The sequence below is a fragment of the Oncorhynchus gorbuscha genome, linkage group LG20 (assembly GCF_021184085.1).
Source record: "Oncorhynchus gorbuscha isolate QuinsamMale2020 ecotype Even-year linkage group LG20, OgorEven_v1.0, whole genome shotgun sequence".
NCBI lineage: Eukaryota > Metazoa > Chordata > Actinopteri > Salmoniformes > Salmonidae > Oncorhynchus > Oncorhynchus gorbuscha.
The window spans coordinates 28,731,289-28,750,746 of record NC_060192.1 but is presented as its reverse complement, the minus strand read 5'-3'; the positions used below and the strand labels follow the sequence as shown (position 1 = coordinate 28,750,746).

The 19,458-nt window shown below is 45.0% G+C and overlaps 2 protein-coding genes across 5 annotated transcripts; one reads left to right on the top strand and one right to left on the bottom strand.

The window, feature by feature from the left end:
* Positions 1-123: 123 nt before the first annotated feature.
* Positions 124-9,058, top strand: kif20a (kinesin family member 20A). Of its 3 annotated transcripts, none has more exons than XM_046317509.1 (17): positions 124-282; positions 1,403-1,599; positions 3,430-3,555; positions 3,658-3,777; positions 3,882-4,020; positions 4,151-4,326; positions 4,420-4,519; positions 4,704-4,916; positions 5,032-5,218; positions 6,413-6,556; positions 6,663-6,831; positions 6,927-7,073; positions 7,154-7,396; positions 7,507-7,738; positions 7,844-7,935; positions 8,039-8,176; positions 8,357-9,058. In XM_046317509.1, the coding sequence occupies exons 2-17, from the start codon at positions 1,417-1,419 to the stop codon at positions 8,693-8,695; spliced, it is 2,748 nt and encodes a 915-aa protein (XP_046173465.1). In that variant the 5' UTR covers positions 124-282; positions 1,403-1,416; the 3' UTR covers positions 8,696-9,058. The 3 variants fall into 3 exon arrangements, with proteins under 3 accessions (XP_046173465.1, XP_046173466.1, XP_046173464.1); XM_046317510.1 differs by having other exon boundaries at positions 1,390-1,599; XM_046317508.1 differs by having other exon boundaries at positions 1,376-1,599.
* On the bottom strand, positions 8,778-19,019 carry LOC124007161 (cell division cycle protein 23 homolog). Of its 2 annotated transcripts, XM_046317512.1 has the most exons (17): positions 18,869-19,019; positions 18,541-18,613; positions 18,282-18,419; positions 18,066-18,108; positions 17,860-17,965; positions 16,744-16,876; positions 16,440-16,617; positions 16,248-16,345; positions 16,082-16,163; positions 15,709-15,862; positions 14,598-14,717; positions 14,404-14,479; positions 14,225-14,286; positions 14,059-14,137; positions 10,353-10,413; positions 9,560-9,679; positions 9,292-9,434 (listed from the first exon to the last, which is right to left on the bottom strand). In XM_046317512.1, the coding sequence occupies exons 1-16, from the start codon at positions 18,973-18,975 to the stop codon at positions 9,603-9,605; spliced, it is 1,587 nt and encodes a 528-aa protein (XP_046173468.1). In that variant the 5' UTR covers positions 18,976-19,019; the 3' UTR covers positions 9,292-9,434; positions 9,560-9,602. The 2 variants fall into 2 exon arrangements, with proteins under 2 accessions (XP_046173467.1, XP_046173468.1); XM_046317511.1 differs by lacking the exon at positions 10,353-10,413 and having other exon boundaries at positions 8,778-9,434; positions 18,869-19,018.
* Positions 19,020-19,458: the final 439 nt, after the last annotated feature.

Here is a 19,458-nt window from a genome sequence, read left to right as displayed (position 1 = left end):
GCATTCATCGAGTAATTTGTCTGTAGCTACGAGCTTCCTATTGGTCGATGTCTGTGCGGCGCCTGTGTAACCTTTATCCTGTGATTGGTTGTGCGATGTGAAGCGCGATGTTTGAATTGGTTGAGTCAGTGGACGCCTTGAGGGAAGTGTCTATGCACAAAACAAGGGGCATCGTCAGGTAGCATTTCATGGCTAGATAGAGCAAGTTGTTTCTGTTTAAAAGGGTCGTTTTTTTGAGGGGGGGGGTTGCATTTACGAAGATAACTCACCGCGACTGACGAGGTAATTTGATTTACTTTAGAATTAGAGCATTCACTTGATGAAACTAACGTTACCTGAAGCGAAATACCTTTGCTAGATAAATGGCGAACGTTTAGCCAGTTAAGTTATCTTGTTTTTGCTAACGTTAATCAGCGCTTGCTAGGTAACGTTAGTGCATTTGAGATTATTATTGTACGATGAAAAGCGCATTACAAATATTTTATTTTGCAAATTACATTCAACACATTTTAATTCAAAAACGATTTGCGAGGTGACTGTTAGTTACCGGGGCAGTTTATCGAAACAAAGCAGTCGGTCTGTTTGCGTGTACCTGCCAATCACCAAGCCAGCCAATGGATTGCTTTATGTTGGTTCAAAAGTGTTGGCCACGTTTTCAACACTGCAGCAGCAGCAGCCCTGTAGCTAATGTATTCAGATGTCTAAAAATAACAGTAATGACTATTTTAATTTGGGATTGAGACATGGAAGTGTCTCAATCTAATACGTGAGGTGGGACTTTTGACTTTAAACCACTTTTAGATCTGAAAACCAAACTGGGCTAGTTAACCCTCTAGAATAAACACCAGTCTTTTGCAGACCAGCAAACTTTGGCCCCTCGAGTCATCCAAGGTTCCCTTGCCTACATGTAACAAGATACACGGGACTATGTTTTTAACTCCGTTAGTAGAGCATAACGCGCCAGGGTTGTGGGTTAGATTCCCATGGGGGACTAGTACGAAAAAATTCTTACAATGTATGCAATCATTACTGTAAGTTTTTAAATGACTAAAATGTCAAATACATATGAAAGATGTCAAAAAGGAGGACCACGGCACTCTTCATAATGAATTCAAATGCCTTTATTTGTATGGCATGTTCAATGTTTCCATTGAAAATGCCTTATGAAAAATGGCATTTTAATTACATTAAGTGCCTTGGTCCTCCTTTCTTTTTGATGACCAATTTACCCCTTTTACCAAAGAGCTCCTTCTGTCTACCAAAACCTACTACTGTGTCCCTTAGCAGCGCTTCCCTTCCTCCCTTTTCTACATATGAAAGTTATTTTAGTAAACCTGGAAAACGTGTTGATGTAGATTTCACTCACTCTTGACAGTTCTGTGATCCCAGAATCTCAATTCAGTCACCCAAAAGGTTATGGCGTTGTCTATGGCATCTCCGTGTGGAGTCCTGTCTGACGAGGAGGAGGGGGGCATGGCTGTGTTTGAATCCACGGCAGCTGACATCGGCGGCCTGGTAGGACAACGACTGAACGAAGTGACTCTGCCTGAGATCTCCATCATCTCCCCTGGACTAGAACCTCGGCCATCCATCAGAGAGGTGAGGCCTTAGCTCTGACAGAACTCGTAACACTCTGCACTCGAGACGCATATTTAAGGTTCCTTTATTACAGGCCTACCAGTACTTGTTTATCAGTGAATGTAATATTAATAGGATAATTATCATTGTTTTTAGTTTACTGCGGAGCCCCCTAGTACCACTGTACATGCCTTAGATACCTCCTTTGTCCCACCTCCCACACATGCAGGGACTTCACCCAGTATAACCAGCGTGTCCAGAGATGCAACCTCTCTTATCACTCAGTGCCTGGGCTTACATGCCCTGAATCTATTCTATCATCCCCAGAAATCTGATCCTTTTATTCTCTGTCCCCAACGCACATTTTCCGTCAAGATAGAACTGCCAAAGTGGGAGGAGTTGCAATCTATTGCAGAGAGGGCTTGCAAAGTTCTGTCATACTTTCCAGGTCTATGCCCAAACAGTTTGAGCTTCTAATTTGAAAAATGTATCTCTCCAGAAATAAGTCTCACTGTTACTGCCTGTTATAGACCCCCCCCCCCTCAGCTCCCAGCTGTGTCATAGACACCATATATGAATTGATTGCCACCCATTTATCGTCAGAGTTCGTTCTGTTAGGTGAATTAAACTGGGATATGCTTAACACCCCAGCAGTCCTACAATCTAAACTAGATGCCCTCAATCTCACACAAATTATCAAGGAACCCACCAGGTACAACCCTAAATTCGTAAACATGGTCACCCTCATAGATATTATCCTGACCAACTTGCCCTCCAAATATACCTCTGCTGTTTTCAATAAGGATCTCAGCGATCACTGCCTCATTGCCTGCATCCGTAATGGGTCCGCGGTCAAACGCTCCCTAATACAGTTCTGCGAGCAGGCCTTTCTAATTGACCTGGCCCAGGTATCCTGGGAGGATATTGACCTCATCCCGTCAGTCGAGGATGCCTGGTCGTTCTTTAAAAGTAATTTCCTCACCATCTTAAATAAGCATGCCCCTTTCAAAAAATGTAGAACTAAGTACAGATGTAGCCCTTGGTTCACTCCAGACCTGACTGCCCTTGACCAGCACAAAATCATCCTGTTGCAATAGCATCGAATAGTCCCCACGATGTGCAACTGTTCAGGGAAGTCAGGAAAGCAAAGGTTAGCTTTTTCAAACAGAAATGTGCATCCTGTAGCTCTAACTCCAAAAAGTTTTGGGACACTCAAGTCCATGGAGAACAAGAGCACCTCCTCCCAGCTGCCCACTGCACTGAGGCTAGTCACCACCGATAAATCCATGATGATTGAAAATTTCAATAAGCATTTTTCTCTAGGCTGGCTATGCTTTCCTCCTGGCTACCCCAACCCCGGCCAACAGCCCCCCCACCCGTACAAATCAGCTGGGCTAGGCAATCTGGACCCTCTATTTCTAAAATTATCCGCCTCCATTGTTGCAACCCCTATTACCAGTCTGTTCAACCTCTTTCGTTTCGTCCGAGATCCCTAAAGATTGGAAAGCTGCCGCGGTCATCCCCCCTCTAGACCCAAACTGTTACAGACCTATGTCCATCCTGCCCTGCCTTTCTAAAGTCACAAGTGCTTTATTCTGGTCAGATGTTACACAAGCTGTTTGCTTAGGGACTACTCCCTCTAACTGACCTATCAATCCTGTATGACATCTTTTGCTTGTCATTTGTTCATTCATAAACATTTTGCGCCAAAACACCGATTTCCATTGGAACTTTAAGTGTGTAGCGGATTTACACAGGGGGATCAGTGATAGGCCTATAGTACGAAAATGTTCAACAATGCTGTTCATCACAGAACTGTACTATCACCACTTTCTTTCCTCCAATATTCAGAAAGCATTGGCAAAGCCTGGGGTGATCAGACAAGGCAGCGGTGGTGAGGGGAACACTGACAAAGTGAAGGTGTTTCTGCGTATCCGCCCACTGACTGAGGGAGAGAAGGAAAGGGGAGAGGAACAGGTACAATCTGCACTCTAAATTATATTATCGTCCCATGCTATTCTCCATGTCAACTTTGAAGTACTTGTGAGACTGGTGTTATTTCCCCTCTTCTCATTTCAGGGCTGTGTGTGTGTGCAAAACGAAGAGAGCCTGATGCTCAAAGCCCCCAAAGACTCCCAGAACATGAAGAGTGCAGAGAGGGGAGTCACCCAGAGCATGCACAAGTTCAGCTTCTCACAGGTAAACAGTTTCACCTTCACACAAGACCTGAGAGAAGACTACTATGACACGTACTACATTATCATATATACAGATCACAGATGTCTTTTCATATGTACCTCTAGATCTTTGGTCCAGAGACCAAACAGCAGGACTTCTTCGAGAGCACCATGAAGGAGATGGTGAGAGACGTGCTTCGTGGAGAGAGTCGGCTCCTCTACACATATGGTGTCACCAACTCTGGCAAGACCTACACCATTCAGGGTGAGATGGTATTGGTCGTCACCAAGTAACTACAGAAAGCTAGACATTTCCACTATCTTGGTTTAGCTGTTTGTTAAATATACAGTGGAGATGGGTACCACAAAGTACTGACGCGACCTTTCCCCTGTAGGAGTGGGTCGTGAGGCGGGCCTCCTGCCCCGGGCCTTGGTGTCTTTGTTCAGGAAGTTGCAGGGCCGTCTCTACGGGGCCATGGACCTCAAGCCTGTCCTCCACCAGGAGGTACGCCAGCTGGATGCCGGTGAGGTCCGGGCTGAAGAGATTCGCAGAGACGCTCTACTCAAAGAGGTGAGGGAAACAGGAGCACAAATCACTCTGGAATCATTTGTCAACTAAGTCACATGATGCCACGTTCCTCTCCCTGTGTCTTCTCTATCACAGGAGGATGACATGACTTCTCGGATGCGAGGCGGCACTAATACCTGGGACAGCGGCATCGGTGGTCACTCCATAACCAGCCACATCGCCACCCAGCTAGAGGGTGAGGGCATTCAGACTGTAACATGACTCTGCTCTCTGACGCCTGGTGGGCCCTGAAGCCAAGTCTAGAGTTATATCTATACAGCATTTACACAGCTGCTTTATTATATAGGCATTGGTAGTATGTAGAGTATAATCCTGGAGGTTGCGTGGTCACTGCTCATCACGCACTTGTCTCCCAGCAGACTCTGACAGTGTATGTCTGGAGCCAGACAGCCTGTCTCACAGCGGAGGGGAGGAGCTGGAGGAGGGGGTTCAGTTCTCTGTGTGGGTGTCCTTCTATGAGATCTACAATGAGTTCCTGTACGACCTGCTGGAGGCTCCGCCCTGCCTGCAGCCTAAGAAGAGGGCCATCCTGCGGCTGAGTGATGACAAGCAGGGGAACCCTTACGTCAAGGGTAACAAGCATTCACTAAGAAAACATGCTTGTAGATAATATCTAATATAGATAGTCTTAAATGTTTTTCATTGTAGTTTATTCACATTACTGACCTTTGTTTTTGTGTTGTGCAGATCTCACCTGGGTGCAGGTCCGCAGTGCAGAGGAGGCTTGGAGAGTGCTCAGGGCTGGCCGGAGGAACCAGAGCTTTGCCAGCACTCACCTCAACCACAACTCCAGCCGCAGCCACAGCATCTTCTCCACCCGGATCCTGCACGTCCACCCAAAAGCTAACCAGGGCCAGGCCACACACGTCAGCGAGTACGTCCCATCCAGGCTTCTCATTCTCCAACCCACTGTCTTATCCTGAGTGTTCTGATCTGACATTGTTGGTGGTAGTAGTGATTCTGTCCCACTAGGCTGTCTGTGACTTAGCATTATTATAATAGTGATTCTGTCCCACTAGGCTGTCTGTGACTTAGCATTATTATAATAGTGATTCTGTCCCACTAGGCTGTCTGTGACTTAGCATTATTATAATAGTGATTCTGTCCCACTAGGCCATCTGTCTGTGACCTAGCATTATTATAATAGTGATTCTGTCCCACTAGGCCATCTGTCTGTGACCTAGCATTAGTATAATAGTGACTCTGTCCCACTAGGCCATCTGTCTGTGACCTAGCATTAGTATAATAGTGACTCTGTCCCACTAGGCCATCTGTCTGTGACCTAGCATTAGTATAATAGTGACTCTGTCCCACTAGGCCATCTGTCTGTGACCTAGCATTAGTATAATAGTGACTCTGTCCCACTAGGCCATCTGTCTGTGACCTAGCATTAGTATAATAGTGACTCTGTCCCACTAGGCCATCTGTCTGTGACCTAGCATTAGTATAATAGTGACTCTGTCCCACTAGGCCATCTGTCTGTGACCTAGCATTAGTATAATAGTGACTCTGTCCCACTAGGCCATCTGTCTGTGACCTAGCATTAGTATAATAGTGACTCTGTCCCACTAGGCTGTCTGTGACCTAGCATTAGTATAATAGTTACTCTGTGACCTAGCATTAGTATAATAGTGACTCTGTCCCACTAGGCTGTCTGTGACCTAGCATTAGTATAATAGTGACTCTGTGACCTAGCATTAGTATAAAAGTGATGCTGTCTGTGACCTAGCATTAGTATAATAGTGACTCTGTCCCACTAGGCTGTCTGACCTAGCATTAGTATAATAGTGACTCTGTGACCTAGCATTAGTATAATAGTTATGCTGTCTGTGACCTAGCATTAGTATAATAGTGATTCTGTCCCACTAGGCTGTCTGACCTAGCATTAGTATAATAGTGATTCTGTCCCACTAGGCTGTCTGACCTAGCATTAGTATAATAGTGACTCTGTCCCACTAGGCTGTCTGACCTAGCATTAGTATAATAGTGACTCTGTGACCTAGCATTAGTATAATAGTTATGCTGTCTGTGACCTAGCATTAGTATAATAGTGATTCTGTCCCACTAGGCTGTCTGTCTGTGACCTGGCTGGCTCAGAGCGTTGTAAGGACCAGCGCAACGAGGAGAGGATGAAGGAGGCCAACAATATCAACACCTCCCTCCACACCCTGGGCCGCTGTATCGCTGCTCTGAGGCACAACCAGACCAACAAGTAGGCCACACACACACCTAAAACAAGAGGAATTCAGCACATGCTGGTAAATGAAGTGCATCCCAGCATTGTACTGTCCAGATGACACATTCTCCTGTCCCTACAGGTCGCGACCCCCTCAGGTGGTGCCGTTCAGAGACAGTAAACTGACACGGGTTCTCCAGGGCTTCTTCTGCGGCCGCGGGCGCTCCAGCATGGTGGTCAACATCAACCCCTGTGCCTCCACCTACGACGAGACCCTACAGGCCCTCAAGTTCTCTGCTATCGCCACACAGGTACAAACAGCTCTCACCTTGCAGTTAATAATACAGCCTTGGTTTCAGAGAAATATTCAGTGGTTGTGACCTCTGTCGTCCGTCTCCTCTCTCAGCTGGTCCATGGGCCGTCCACTAAAACCCGAGTGGCCTACATCCTGTCCCTGCTGCGGGAGCCCCAGTCTCATGCCAATGACAGCACTCTGATTGAGGAAGACGAGGACAGCGATGAAGATGGGGACATCACCATGTTTGATTCAGATGTATGTCCTACGTCCCACTGAATGAAATGTCAACTTGTGTGTTGGACCTCGGTGACTGACTGGGTCTGTGCTGTGTTCAGGCTCTGCTGCGGGCCATCGAGGTACTGAAGAGGGAGGTACAGAGGCAGCGGGAAGAGAAGGATGTGCTGGAGGCCACCGTCAGAGAGCAGGTGTTCTCTGAGATGATGGAGGTCATCTCTGGCATGGAGAAGGACTTCAGCCAGACCTTGGAGACAGAGAAGGCTCTGATGGAGGAGAGGTTTGAGGACAAGATCAACAACCTGCAGAAAAGCCTCAAGAGATACTACAACGAGGAAATGGAGGTGAGGGATAGGGCAGTCTAGATTAAGTTAGTGTCTTTTTCAGTGGGTTTAGAATAGAGTTTTCTATGCTACAGATGGTTGATTCCTTTCCACCTTCCCTCCCATCCTAGGAGCGTGATGAACAGATTGAGGCACTGACTGCAGCCCTGGAGAAAAAGGGAGGTGTGTCCCTAGCAGAGCCAGCCCCACTCCCCCTCTTCCCACCCCTCGCCCTGGGAGGAGAGGCTGAGGGCCCCACACCCCGTCGCTCCCAGCGCCTGGCCTCCACAACCACAGGAGAGCTGAGCAGAGTGAGGGCTGAGCTGGACCAGTGTCGTGCCGAGCTGCTGGAGAAAACACAAGGTAAGAGGAGAGGGAGGACCAGGACAATCGGGAGTGTGGGAACGAGGGAAGTCTAGATGATTGATTGGCAAATGACATGGGTCTTTATAACTAACTCTCTTCCAGAACTGAGGCGTGTCCAGGGGCAGCTCACACCACTAGAGCACTCCGACGCCCTGACCAACGCTGCTGACCGCAAGCTGGGGGAGGGCCAGAGGGTCGGTACTCCAGCCAGGGGCGTAGTCTCCTCACATTACCCCCATACCTTTTTGTATTAAACACTATAACCATTGCTGGGATTTTAACATGTTTGTGCTGCAGAACCTGCGTCAGTTGCGTCTGGACCTGCAGAGGCTGGGTCTGAACCTGCAGTCTGGAGAGAGGGCATGCTGCCGTAACACTGGTGGGGAGAGGCTGCGCCATGCGCTCACCACTGCAGACCACACACTGGCCAAACAGGTACACCTCTATAGAATTCAATAGGACTTCATTCCTAGGCAAGGGAGGGGAATACTTTGTTCTTAGTGATCCTAGGCAGGGGAGGGCTGCTCCAAGTTGGTGTTTCTGTCACTTTGAAAAAGCATGTAGACTTTGTAGGCCCCCTGTCCACCCCTCACCCTGTCCACTCCTCTCCCTCAGGACCAGACCCTGGTAGAGCTACAGAACGGCCTGCTGCTGGTCAAGGCCGACCTGAGGAGGAAGGCGGAGACCCTGGCCCAAATGGGTCAGATGCCCCCCTGTGGCTCGGCCTCTGCTACTCCTGGCTCCTGTCAGAAGAGGGGCTGTGGGGCAGCAGGCAACGCTGAGAACCAGCCCCCAGAGAAACGACACTTCTTCCGCTCCCTTTTCCCACAACACACCCCGTCACGAAACGGACAACCTCAAACCACACCCTACTCACGGATCCTTCGCTCCCGCCAACAGTCCCCTCCCCCAAGTCCCGGCCCCTCTGGCAGGTACAGGGTTACCAAGTGCTGACTTTATCCTCTACTGCTATGCAAACCAATTGTAAATCTGTACTATTTTGCAATTGCTTTAAATGACTTTATTTCAAGTGTTACTACAGTACCTGCACTGCTAAGCTGTCTGTCTTAGGAATGCAAAAGTTGTTTGTAGTGGACTCTGGTATACCAGAGTATTAAACACAATGCTACAAAGTTCTGGTTGAATGAGGACTGATGCACATATTACCTCCTGCTAAAGTGCTTTAAGAATTGTTACTATTAGACATTATTTACATTGCATTCTAATGTAAAGGTTTTGCTTTCAATGTTTGTCCAGTCTTTCAATATACTTTGGTGCAACAGTAAAATTTATAATAAAATCTTGTAATTTTTTTAATGAATTTATTCTAAGTAACATTAGCATGCAGTTTCCATTGATTTAATGACTCAGAGAATTCTTTCATATTCCAAAGCAGGGTGGCAACTGCTGCACGGACATGTAAACATACACAGAAAATATGTACATTATGTATAAGGGTAGACATTCAGTCTCCCTCTATGGCATTCAATACTAATTCACCATAACTGTATCTGGAACCACCAGGATAAGGCAGATTGTCCCAGAGCCTTCAGCTAGCCAGTAGGGTGGTGTGTCAGGGAGAGGAGGACAGATCGAGGGGAGACACCCTCCTCATGGGGGTGGTGTTAGAGGCCTCCATATGGTCTCTGACCTGGGAGATCTGTCTGAGTAGAGCCTTGCCTTCCTCACGAGCCTGTAGAGGGACACCAGAAATACATCTGGTCTGACAACCGTACCGGACAAGCAGTAGTGTATGTAGATATTGATAAGATGGACACTTTTCCCCATGAACAACATTCAACTGGAGGACATCCTTACGTCATTGTAGTCACAGCAGCGTTGGGCACACAGTGAAGCCTCCTCATAAAGTTTGTTCTTGAAGTAGTACTGGCCAAGGTAACGCAGGGCCGTGCTCACCTCTGCATGCTCCAGCTGCTCCTGTAAGCACATATGCACTAACTTTTCACTAACTCCAGGTGCACATTCATTATGGAAACCGTTTACAGTTGAACTAAAACAGAAGCAAACTGAGCAAAACAAGTTTCCTTTGAACAGTCAGATCTGTTTGAATAAACGTTATGCAACAGAATCGGCGTAATGAATATGCCCCCAGCTATGCTGGGACTGGTCTTGGAGACTGACTGAATGGTAAAAACATACCTATACAATACCCCACAACAATTTGGCTCAATCCAGCATTTTGGATTTGAGATAAAATGACCGTACACAATGTTAGCTTTTATTTGAGGGTATTTTCATACGAAGTACTTTAATTTCTAAAAAGGAAAATATGTATCTAGTTACCCTATTTGAAGGCAGAAATATTTGGACAAATTCACCTATTGTGAATAAAACTGTCAGAAGTTCAGATTTGGTCCCATATTCCCAGCACACATTGACTACATTAAGCTTGTGACGACTAACTTGTTGGATGCATTTGCGCTTTGTTTTTGATTATGTAACGAATGGTAAATAATGTGTCATTTTTGGAGTAACTTTTATTCTAAATAAGAATAAAATGTGTTTCTCAACACTTCAAATAAAATGTTATTTGTTACAACGTGGATGCTACCATGATTACGGATAACCATGAAGAGAGAAAGTTACTGACCAGGTTTCCATCCAACCTTTATGAGCGTGAACTCCGTCTGATAAAAAGAGTCTTGACAGGCCTGATGGAAACAGCAAAATGTCGGGAAAATTAAAAGACTAGACAAGGAGGGATCTTTTTGTGTCTGTCACGCAATAAGGAGTGTGATCCTCCCACTACGACCCCGGAAAGCACAACGTTTATTAGATTCCAGATGAAATGACTTATAAACTTCACAGGGTGGTGAAAGTGCACCACGAGGAGCTTGATGCTCCTTTTTAGTAAATAGAGGGTCTTATTCTGGTGACATGATGATCAATGCTTGGCAACACTTTGTGTGACAAAACCATCAGAGTTGTAAATGATTTGGTACATTAAAATTTAACCTCAAAAGTCCTTTTTATGTACACTACGTCATCACGCAGAAACCTGGCTACAGATGCAAAGATCATGCCCCCGAAACATGCTAACCTCTCACCATAACCAGTAACGGGATGTTTTTCTTGGGGGTATGATATGTCTAACTTTCTCACCCATCATTATTCACAATTCATTCATGATTATCCACAATCCTGGTAAGTAACCACATTAAAATGTAGAAGTGTTCAGAAACATTCTATTCTTATTTACAATAAAAGTTACTCCGAAATGACAATACATTTTTACCATTAATTTCTATTGGGCACAACATAATCCAAAACAAAGTACAAATGCATCCAACAAGCTTGTAGAGCCACTAGTTTAATATAATGTAGCCATTGCATTCTAGGAATGTGACCAAATACCATTCTGAACACTAAGTGAATTTGTTCAAATAATTATGACAACTTCAAACGGGGTGACGAAATACATAAAGTCCTTTCATTTCTAAACTGTAAAACAGATGCATTCAGAAAGTATTCAGACCCCTCGACTTTTCCACTTTGTTACATTACAGACTTATTCTAAAATGGATTCAATTGTTTTTTCATCAATCTACACACAATACCCTCATAATAACAATGAAAAGAAAAATGAAATGTCACAGTACCAGTCAAAAGTTTGGACACACCTACTCATTCAAGGGTTTATTTTTTACTATTTTCTGCATTGTAGAAAAATAGTGAAGAAAAACATTTTTAAAAATTACACATATGGAATCATGTAGTAACCCAAAAAGTGTTTGGTAAAAGACCAAGTCCAAATTATGGCAAGAACAGCTCAAATAAGGAAAGATAAAACGACAGTCCATCATTACTTTAAGACATGAAGGTCAGTCAATCCAGAAAAGTGCATTCACAAAAACCATCAAGCGCTATGATGAATCTGTCTTTCATGAGGACCACCACAGGAAAGGAAGACACAGAGTTACCTCTGCTGTAGAGGATAAGTTCATTAGTTACTAGCCTCAGAAATTGCAGCCCAAATAAATGCTTCACAGAGTTCAAGTAACAGACACATCTCAACATCAACTGTTCATAGGAGACTGCATGAATCAGGCCTTCATGGTCGATTTGCTGCAAAGAAACCACTACTAAAGGACACCAATAATAATAATAGACTTGCTTGGGCCAAGAAACACGAGCAGTGGACATTAGAATGGTGTAAATCTGTCCTTTGGTCTGATGAGTCCAAATGTGAGATTTTTGGTGACAAAAACTTTTTGTGAGAAGCAGAGTAGGTGAACGGATGATCTCCGCATGGGTGGTTCCCACTGTGAAGCATGAAGGAGGAGGTGTGATGGTGCTTTGCTGGTGAAACAGTCTGTGATTTATTTAGAATTCAAGGCACACTTAACCAGCATGGCTACCACAGTATTCTGCAGCAATACACCATCCCATCTGGTTTGCGCTTAGTGGGACTATAATTAGTTTTTCAACAGGACAATGACCCAAAACACACCTCCAGGCTGTGTAAGGACTATTTGACCAATAAGAAGAGTGATGGAGTGCTGCATCAGATGACCTGGTGTCCAATCACCCGACCACAACACAATTGAGATGGTTTGGGATGAGTTGGACCGCAGAGTTATGGAAAAGCAGTCAACAAGTGCTCAGCATATGTGGGAACTCCTTCAAGACTATTGGAAAAGCATTCCTCATGAAGCTGGTTGAGAGAATGCCAAGAGTGTGCAAAGATGTCATCAAGGGTACTTTGAAGAATATTAAATATTTTGATTTGTTTAACACTTTTTTGGTTACTACTTGATTCCTTCTGTGTTATTTCTTAGTTTATGTCTTCACTATTATTCTACAATGTAGAAAATCATAAAAATAAAGAAAAACCCTTGAATGAGTAGCTGTATCCAAACTTTTGACTGGTAATGAGTGTTTGATTTAAAAAAATATATATAATATAGTATATATACAGTGGGGCAAAAAAGTATTTAGTCAGCCACCAATTGTGCAAGTTCTCCCACTTAAAAAGATGAGGCCTGTAATTTTCACCATAGGTACACTTCAACTATGACAGACAAAATGAGAATTTAAAAAAAAAAAGATTTTTAAATTAATTTATTTGCAAGTTATAGTGGAAAATAAGTATTTGGTCACCTACAAACAAGCAAGATTTCTGGCTCTCACAGACCTGTAACTTCTTTAAGAGGCTCCTCTGTCCTCCACTCATTACCTGTATTAATGGCACCTGTTTGAACTTATCAGTATAAAAAGACACCTGTCCACAACCTCAAACAGTCACACTCCAAACTCCACTATGGCCAAGACCAAAGACCCGTCAAAGGACACCAGAAACAAAATTGTAGACCTGCATCAGGCTGGGAAGACTGAATCTGCAATAGGTAAGCAGCTTGGTTTGAAGAAATCAACTGTGGGAGCAATTATTAGGAAATGGAAGACAAGACCACTGATAATCTCCCTCGATCTGGGGCGCCACACAAGGTCTCACGCCGTGGGGTCAAAATGATCACAAGAAGGGTGAGCAAAAATCCCAGAACCACACGGGGAGACCTAGTGAATGACCTGCAGAGAGCTGGGACCAAAGTAACAAAGCCTACCATCATAACACACTACGCCACCAGGGAATCAAATCCTGCAGTGCCAGACATGTCCCCCTGCTTAAGCCAGTACATGTCCAGGCCCGAAGGAGTGGCTTCGTAAGAAGCATTTCAAGGTCCTGGAGTGGCCTAGCCAGTCTCCAGATCTCAACCCCATAGAAAATATTTGGAGGGAGTTGAAAGTCCACGTTGCCCAGCAACAGCCACAAAACATCACTGCTCTAGAGGAGATTTGCATGGAGGAATGGCCAAAATACCAGCAACAGTGTGTGAAAACCTTGTGAAGACCTCAGTCATTGCCAACAAAGGGTATATAACAAAGGGTATATAACAAAGTATTGAGATAAACTTTTGTTATTGACCAAATACTTATTTTCCACCATAATTTGCAAATAAATTCATTAAAAATCATACAATGTGATTTTCTGGATTTTTCTTCTCTCGTTTTGTCTGTCATAGTTGATCTGTACCTATGATGAAAATTACAGGCCTCTCATCTTTTTAAGTGCGAGAACATGCACAATTGGTGGCTGACTAAATACTTTTTTGCCCCACTGTATGTATGTATGTATGTATGTATGTATGTATGTATGTATGTATGTATGTATGTATGTATGTATGTATGTATGTATGTATGTATGTATGTATGTATGTATGTATGTATGTATGTATGTATGTATGTATGTATGTATGTATGTATGTATGTATAACACAGAGGACCGTTGGGTTGCTCACCCCACAGGAGAAGATGTCTTGGATGTAGATGATGTAACACTGGGCCGCATCGTCAGACTCATTAAGCTGCTCGTGAAGTCTGTCAACATACATATGTATTAGGGAATATAGAAGTCTCAACACAGCATTAAGTGAACCACACATATACATGCTTTGATGTCCATACTTTGCCAGTTTCAGTAGAGCCATTCTCTCCACGTCCCCCACAGAGTACGCCCTCCAGTAACACTGGACAAAAAGGAAGAAGAGAACTTCATGACAGATCACAGCAGTGGTTCAAATATTACATTCAAATCTACAGGAAAATTAAAAACAATGGCAGAGAGCGTGCTGCTGTTTGCTAACCTTCTTTGCCTCGACGTGCTGTGAGAGTTTCTCGTAGCTCTCTCCCAAAGCAACCAGCATACGAGAGTCATTGGGCCTGAGGGCCACAGGTGACACGTCATTCACACTACAGTATGTAAGGATTTGGTAATAGACTTTACTACACGATACCAAGCACCCACTGACAACAGAACCCTCTACCTTCAAACACACACCTGAGCTGGTGGGCCTTTCGATAGTAGTAAAGACAATAGAATGGCATCTTGAGGATCTCATAGGTCTGTCCCAGGCCATACCAGGCACGGTAGTCTCGTTTGTTCACCTCTATAGCGTGCCTGATCAACAAAGAAAACATACACAGAAATAGAAAACCGTGGAGCACAACTCTCTCAGACCCATAGAATCAGGAATACCAGTGTGGTGTGCACCAGTTATTTCTTTATATTTCCCTTAAAACATCTACTATTTTGAATGTTGTAGCTATAAATTGTTTGAAATAGCCCTAGCAAACTTCACATTTCTCAAGTAAAAACGACTTATCGTTACTATCGATATCTGTAAAAATGTCCATGATAAATCAATGGGTCGGTCAGTATCCATAATTTTTTGGTTTATTGTCCCAGCTCTAAGCCATGCCATAGTGGAGTGTCAGTCTGACCTGTAGGCCTGGGGCAGTGGGCCATAGTGGAGTGTCAGTCTGACCTGTAGGCCTGGATGGCAGTGGGCCATAGTGGAGTGTCAGTCTGACCTGTAGGCCTGGATGGCAGTGGGCCATAGTGGAGTGTCAGTCTGACCTGTAGGCCTGGGGCAGCGGGCCATAGTGGAGTGTCAGTCTGACCTGTAGGCCTGGATGGCAGTGGGCCATAGTGGAGTGTCAGTCTGACCTGTAGGCCTGGATGGCAGTGGGCCATAGTGGAGGGTCAGTCTGACCTGTAGGCCTGGGGCAGCAGGCCATAGTGGAGTGTCAGTCTGACCTGTAGGCCTGGGGCAGCAGGCCATAGTGGAGTGTCAGTCTGACCTGTAGGCCTGGGGCAGCAGGCCATAGTGGAGTGTCAGTCTGACCTGTAGGCCTGGGGCAGCGGGCCATAGTAGAGTGTAAGTCTGACCTGTAGGCCTGGGGCAGCGGGCCATAGTGGAGTGTCAGTCTGACCTGTAGGCCTGGGGCAGCGGGCCATAGTGGAGTGTCAGTCTGACCTGTAGGCCTGGGGCAGCAGGCCATAGTGGAGTGTCAGTCTGACCTGTAGGCCTGGGGCAGCAGGCCATAGTGGAGTGTCAGTCTGACCTGTAGGCCTGGGGCAGCAGGCCATAGTGGAGTGTCAGTCTGACCTGTAGGCCTGGATAGCAGCGGAGGTGTTCTTCATCTCCATGTACTCGTGTCCCATCAGAGTCCAGGCCCCCAGGCAGCGAGGGTTAAGCTTCAGAGCCCTCTGGAAGTACAGGGCTGCCTTTTCATGCTGCGACCGCAGGCTGTAGTAGTTCCCTACACACACAGACAGCATGCACTCATTAGAAACATTACATATCACTTGTAGGTAGAGTTAGTTGTACTTCTTAAGTCTTGAAAGGTCTGTCTGTGATTACTGAACATAGTAAAGAGTTCTGGGGGTTTATGTCCGGCTTTGACTTGAGAAGAGGTGTGGTTTTCCGACCTGCTTTTTTTTTCCAATCCTGTTTAGCTGTGTAGTGGCAGAGTCCTTACCGATGACACAGCAGGTTTCTACCCTGTACTTGTCTATCCCCACCAGGTTGTGGGCCAGGTAGCTGAGCTCTGGCTTCATGCTCTGTGGAAACACAACAGACAGTCAGACATGTTCATAAAGACAGAGCCCCGACAGATGGAGACAGTCAATAAAGTGGGGTCTCACACGGACGTATAGCAGGTTGGAGAACGTGTCCATGTTCTCAATGCGAAAGGGATCCTGCTCCCGCAACTCATTGAACAGAGCCAGAGCCTGGTCAATATCTAGGACAAAGAAAAGCATAGGTGTGGAACTGAATAGAGGAAAGAAAATACCTAGCAGAATGTTTCTTCATATTACTTTATTGACTCGACAGACCTCGGATGTTGTGGTAGGCCACAGCAATCTGTGAGACGATATACGTGCTCTTGGAGAAGCCGGACTCAATCAGACTCTGGTATTTCTGCAGGGCCTCTTTGATCATCTGCAGCTCTGTGTACATGTGGGCTATGAAGAAGTCTCTGATCCAGCAGTCTGGCAGAGACAGGGACTTCAGCTGACAAGAGGAGCCACAAGTATATAATTGTAATATTCTATAAGTTCATTGACATGTAATGTAGTCCAGTAGATCTGGGAACCACTGTAGTGGGTACAGAGGAGAAATTTTCTGTGTGAGTATTACCATGTCAATGTTGGTGATGAGGTTACAGAGCTCCAGCCACGCTCCCCAGTGTAGAGGTAGGGCATGGGTCGCCTCCACAAACACATTTACCGCCTCCTTCAGTAGATCCAGCTTGCGCAGAACCACCCCATACCTGCACACACGCGCAGGTTTGTGAGGTTAAAGACTCACTGTACACGTATATTGGGGAGGTCATCAGAGACCTGGTCGTGTGGTGCCAGGACAACAACCTCTCCCTCAATGTGATCAAGACAAAGGAGATGATTGTGGACTACAGGAAAAAGAGGACCGAGAACGCCCCCATGCTCATCGGCGGGGCTGTAGTGGAGCAGGTTGAGAGTTTCAAGTTCCTTGGTGTTCACATCACCAACAAACTATCATGGTCCAAACACACTAAGATAGTTGTGAAGAGGGCACGACAAGGCCTATTCCCCCTCAGGGGACTGAAAATGTGGTATATGGGTCCTCAGATCCTCAGCTGCACCATCGAGAGCATCCTGACGGGTTACATCACTGCCTGGTATGGAAACTACTCGGCCTCTGACTGCAAGCCACTAGAGGGTTGTGTCTCAGTGAGACATCACTGGGGCCAAGCTTCCTGCCACCCAGGACCTCAATATCATGCAGTGTCAGAGAAAGGCCCTAAAAATTGTCAAATACTCCAGCCACCCTAGTCAGACTGTTCTCTCTCCTACCGCACGGCAAGCGGTACCGGAGCGACAAGTCAAGCTCCAAAAGGCTTCTTAACAGAGTCTACACCTCAAGCCATAAGACTCCTGAACAGCTAATCAAAGGTCTAACCAGACCCCTCTTTTACTCTGCTGCTACTCTCTGTTTATAATCTATGCATAGTCACTTTAACTCTACCTACATGTGCATATCATCTCAACTAACCAGTGCCCCCACACATTGACTCTGTACTGGTATAGCCTCCCTTGTTATTTTACTGCTGCTCTTTAATTATTGGTTACTTTCATTTTCTTTTACTTAACACTTACTTTTTAAAGCATTGTTGGTTAAGGGCTTGTAACGTAAGCATTTCACTGTAAGGTCAGCACATGTGACAAATAACATTTTATTTTGATTTGAGTGTGTGTGATAGTACGAGGTGCTTACAGGTACAGAGTGAATCCGTCCAGCTCTCCAGCACTGTGCTTCTTACTCAGCTCCACCCTCAGCTCCCGCAGAGCCTCGTTACGCACCTGACCTTTCTCCAGAGGCCCTGCAGCCAATCACAGCAGGCAAAAACAACCAATCAAGGCATTGAACTCTGTCTTGAGACACCATTTTATTTTGGTGTCAAAGAAAGCTTAGCTCCTCACCCAAGCTGTCCACAGTCTCATCATCTTTCTTCTTTTCTCCAGACTGGAAACAGATGAGTGTCAGAATTTGTCAACATCCCTTAAATGACAGGCTACATTGGATGGCCCCCATTGAGGAGTTGCAAGTATTCAGGACAATTGTATTGTCTCTATTCCCATTGTGACAACTAGATTTCTAGAGGTGATGTTGCTGTGATTGCTGAAACACCAGCTCACCAGATAGCGAGAGTACATGTACAGGAAGTATGCTTTCTTGCTGCGGCAGCCGCGAAGGAAGTAGGCAGCACGGTCATACTCTTTCAGGTCAAAGTAGGACTTGGCCAGGCCAAGAGCATCCATGTCCTGAGCATCCTCCTACAACCAGGATGACAGAGAGGTAACAGCGATTGTACATATCACTCAAATGGCCTCCAATTCAAAAACATAATCAACATGTTCATGCATTAACAAGGAAAAATTATCTTTAGCCACAAACCTCAGTAAAAGTTTCCGATGGAGGTAATTCATTCTTGGGAAGGGGGTCCAAGGCAAATGCCAACTCTGAAGCCCTAAATTTAAAAAATGTCACACAACCATCGGTGATATCACTGACGTAGTTAACGCAATGTTTTATCAACTTCAATATGAACCTGTATTAAGAAAATAAGAGCCTGAACCGGTCTGAAAAAAAATTGGCAAGATTTGACAAAACTTGCAAGTTAATCGTTAGCATTAGCAAGCTAACCACTATGAGTTCACCAACTGAAGCTATTCTTCACTGAAATAAATGCAATGATCATAACATAAGGAATAGAGCTTCTTACCATTTCACGCTATGTACAAGTCCTCTTTCTTTACAAAGCGATATCACAGAGATCAGCTGTTTTTTTATTTGAACTAAATCGCCAAACTCACTACACAAGGCCGCCATTTTTCATACCTTGATTGTACGTCATAAAAACACAAGTCGCGATTGGACAGCAATTAGAGCTAATCGATTTATAGATATTTTTCGATATTTAATAGCTTTTCAGCTGTTTACCTGAAATTATTCTTTACAATGTAACAAAGTTTTAGAAATGACTTGAAGTCTTCTAAGAATAGGCTACCTAAATATTTTTAAGTGAGATGGAAATCAACTACAATGCAGTTCAGAATTTATCCAGAGGGTGGCAGCCTGTACCACAGAACACGATGCATTTTGCTACAGTACTGTCAAGACATCTAATTAGGTTTCCAGTATGTGGAATAAAACAAATTATGACAGGCCTGATGGAAACAGCACATTTGTCTGTAAACTTTCCAAATTTTGACAAATCAAACGATTTTATGGACAAATGTTGATAATATCAAAGTACGTTTTGAGTCACGGGATGACATGTATGGTTCTCCCACTGGGATTTGGGAAAGCATG

What these genes read in the sequence shown, in the direction of transcription:
- kif20a (XM_046317509.1), top strand. Translation starts at nt 1,417, where the DNA reads ATGGCGTTGTCTATGGCATCTCCGTGTGGAGTCCTGTCTGACGAGGAG. An exon ending in ACAAGTTCAGCTTCTCACAG is followed by an intron (nt 3,778 to 3,881) that starts GTAAACAGTTTC and finishes ATGTACCTCTAG; the next exon opens with ATCTTTGGTCCAGAGACCAA. An exon ending in AGCTGGGGGAGGGCCAGAGG is followed by an intron (nt 7,936 to 8,038) that starts GTCGGTACTCCA and finishes TTTGTGCTGCAG; the next exon opens with AACCTGCGTCAGTTGCGTCT.
- LOC124007161 (XM_046317511.1), bottom strand. Translation starts at nt 18,975, where the DNA reads ATGGCGGCCTTGTGTAGTGAGTTTGGCGATTTAGTTCAAATAAAAAAA. An exon ending in TGAGACTGTGGACAGCTTGG is followed by an intron (nt 17,966 to 18,065) that starts GTGAGGAGCTAA and finishes GATTGGCTGCAG; the next exon opens with GGCCTCTGGAGAAAGGTCAG. An exon ending in GCTGCTATCCAGGCCTACAG is followed by an intron (nt 14,718 to 15,708) that starts GTCAGACTGACA and finishes TTTGTTGATCAG; the next exon opens with GCACGCTATAGAGGTGAACA.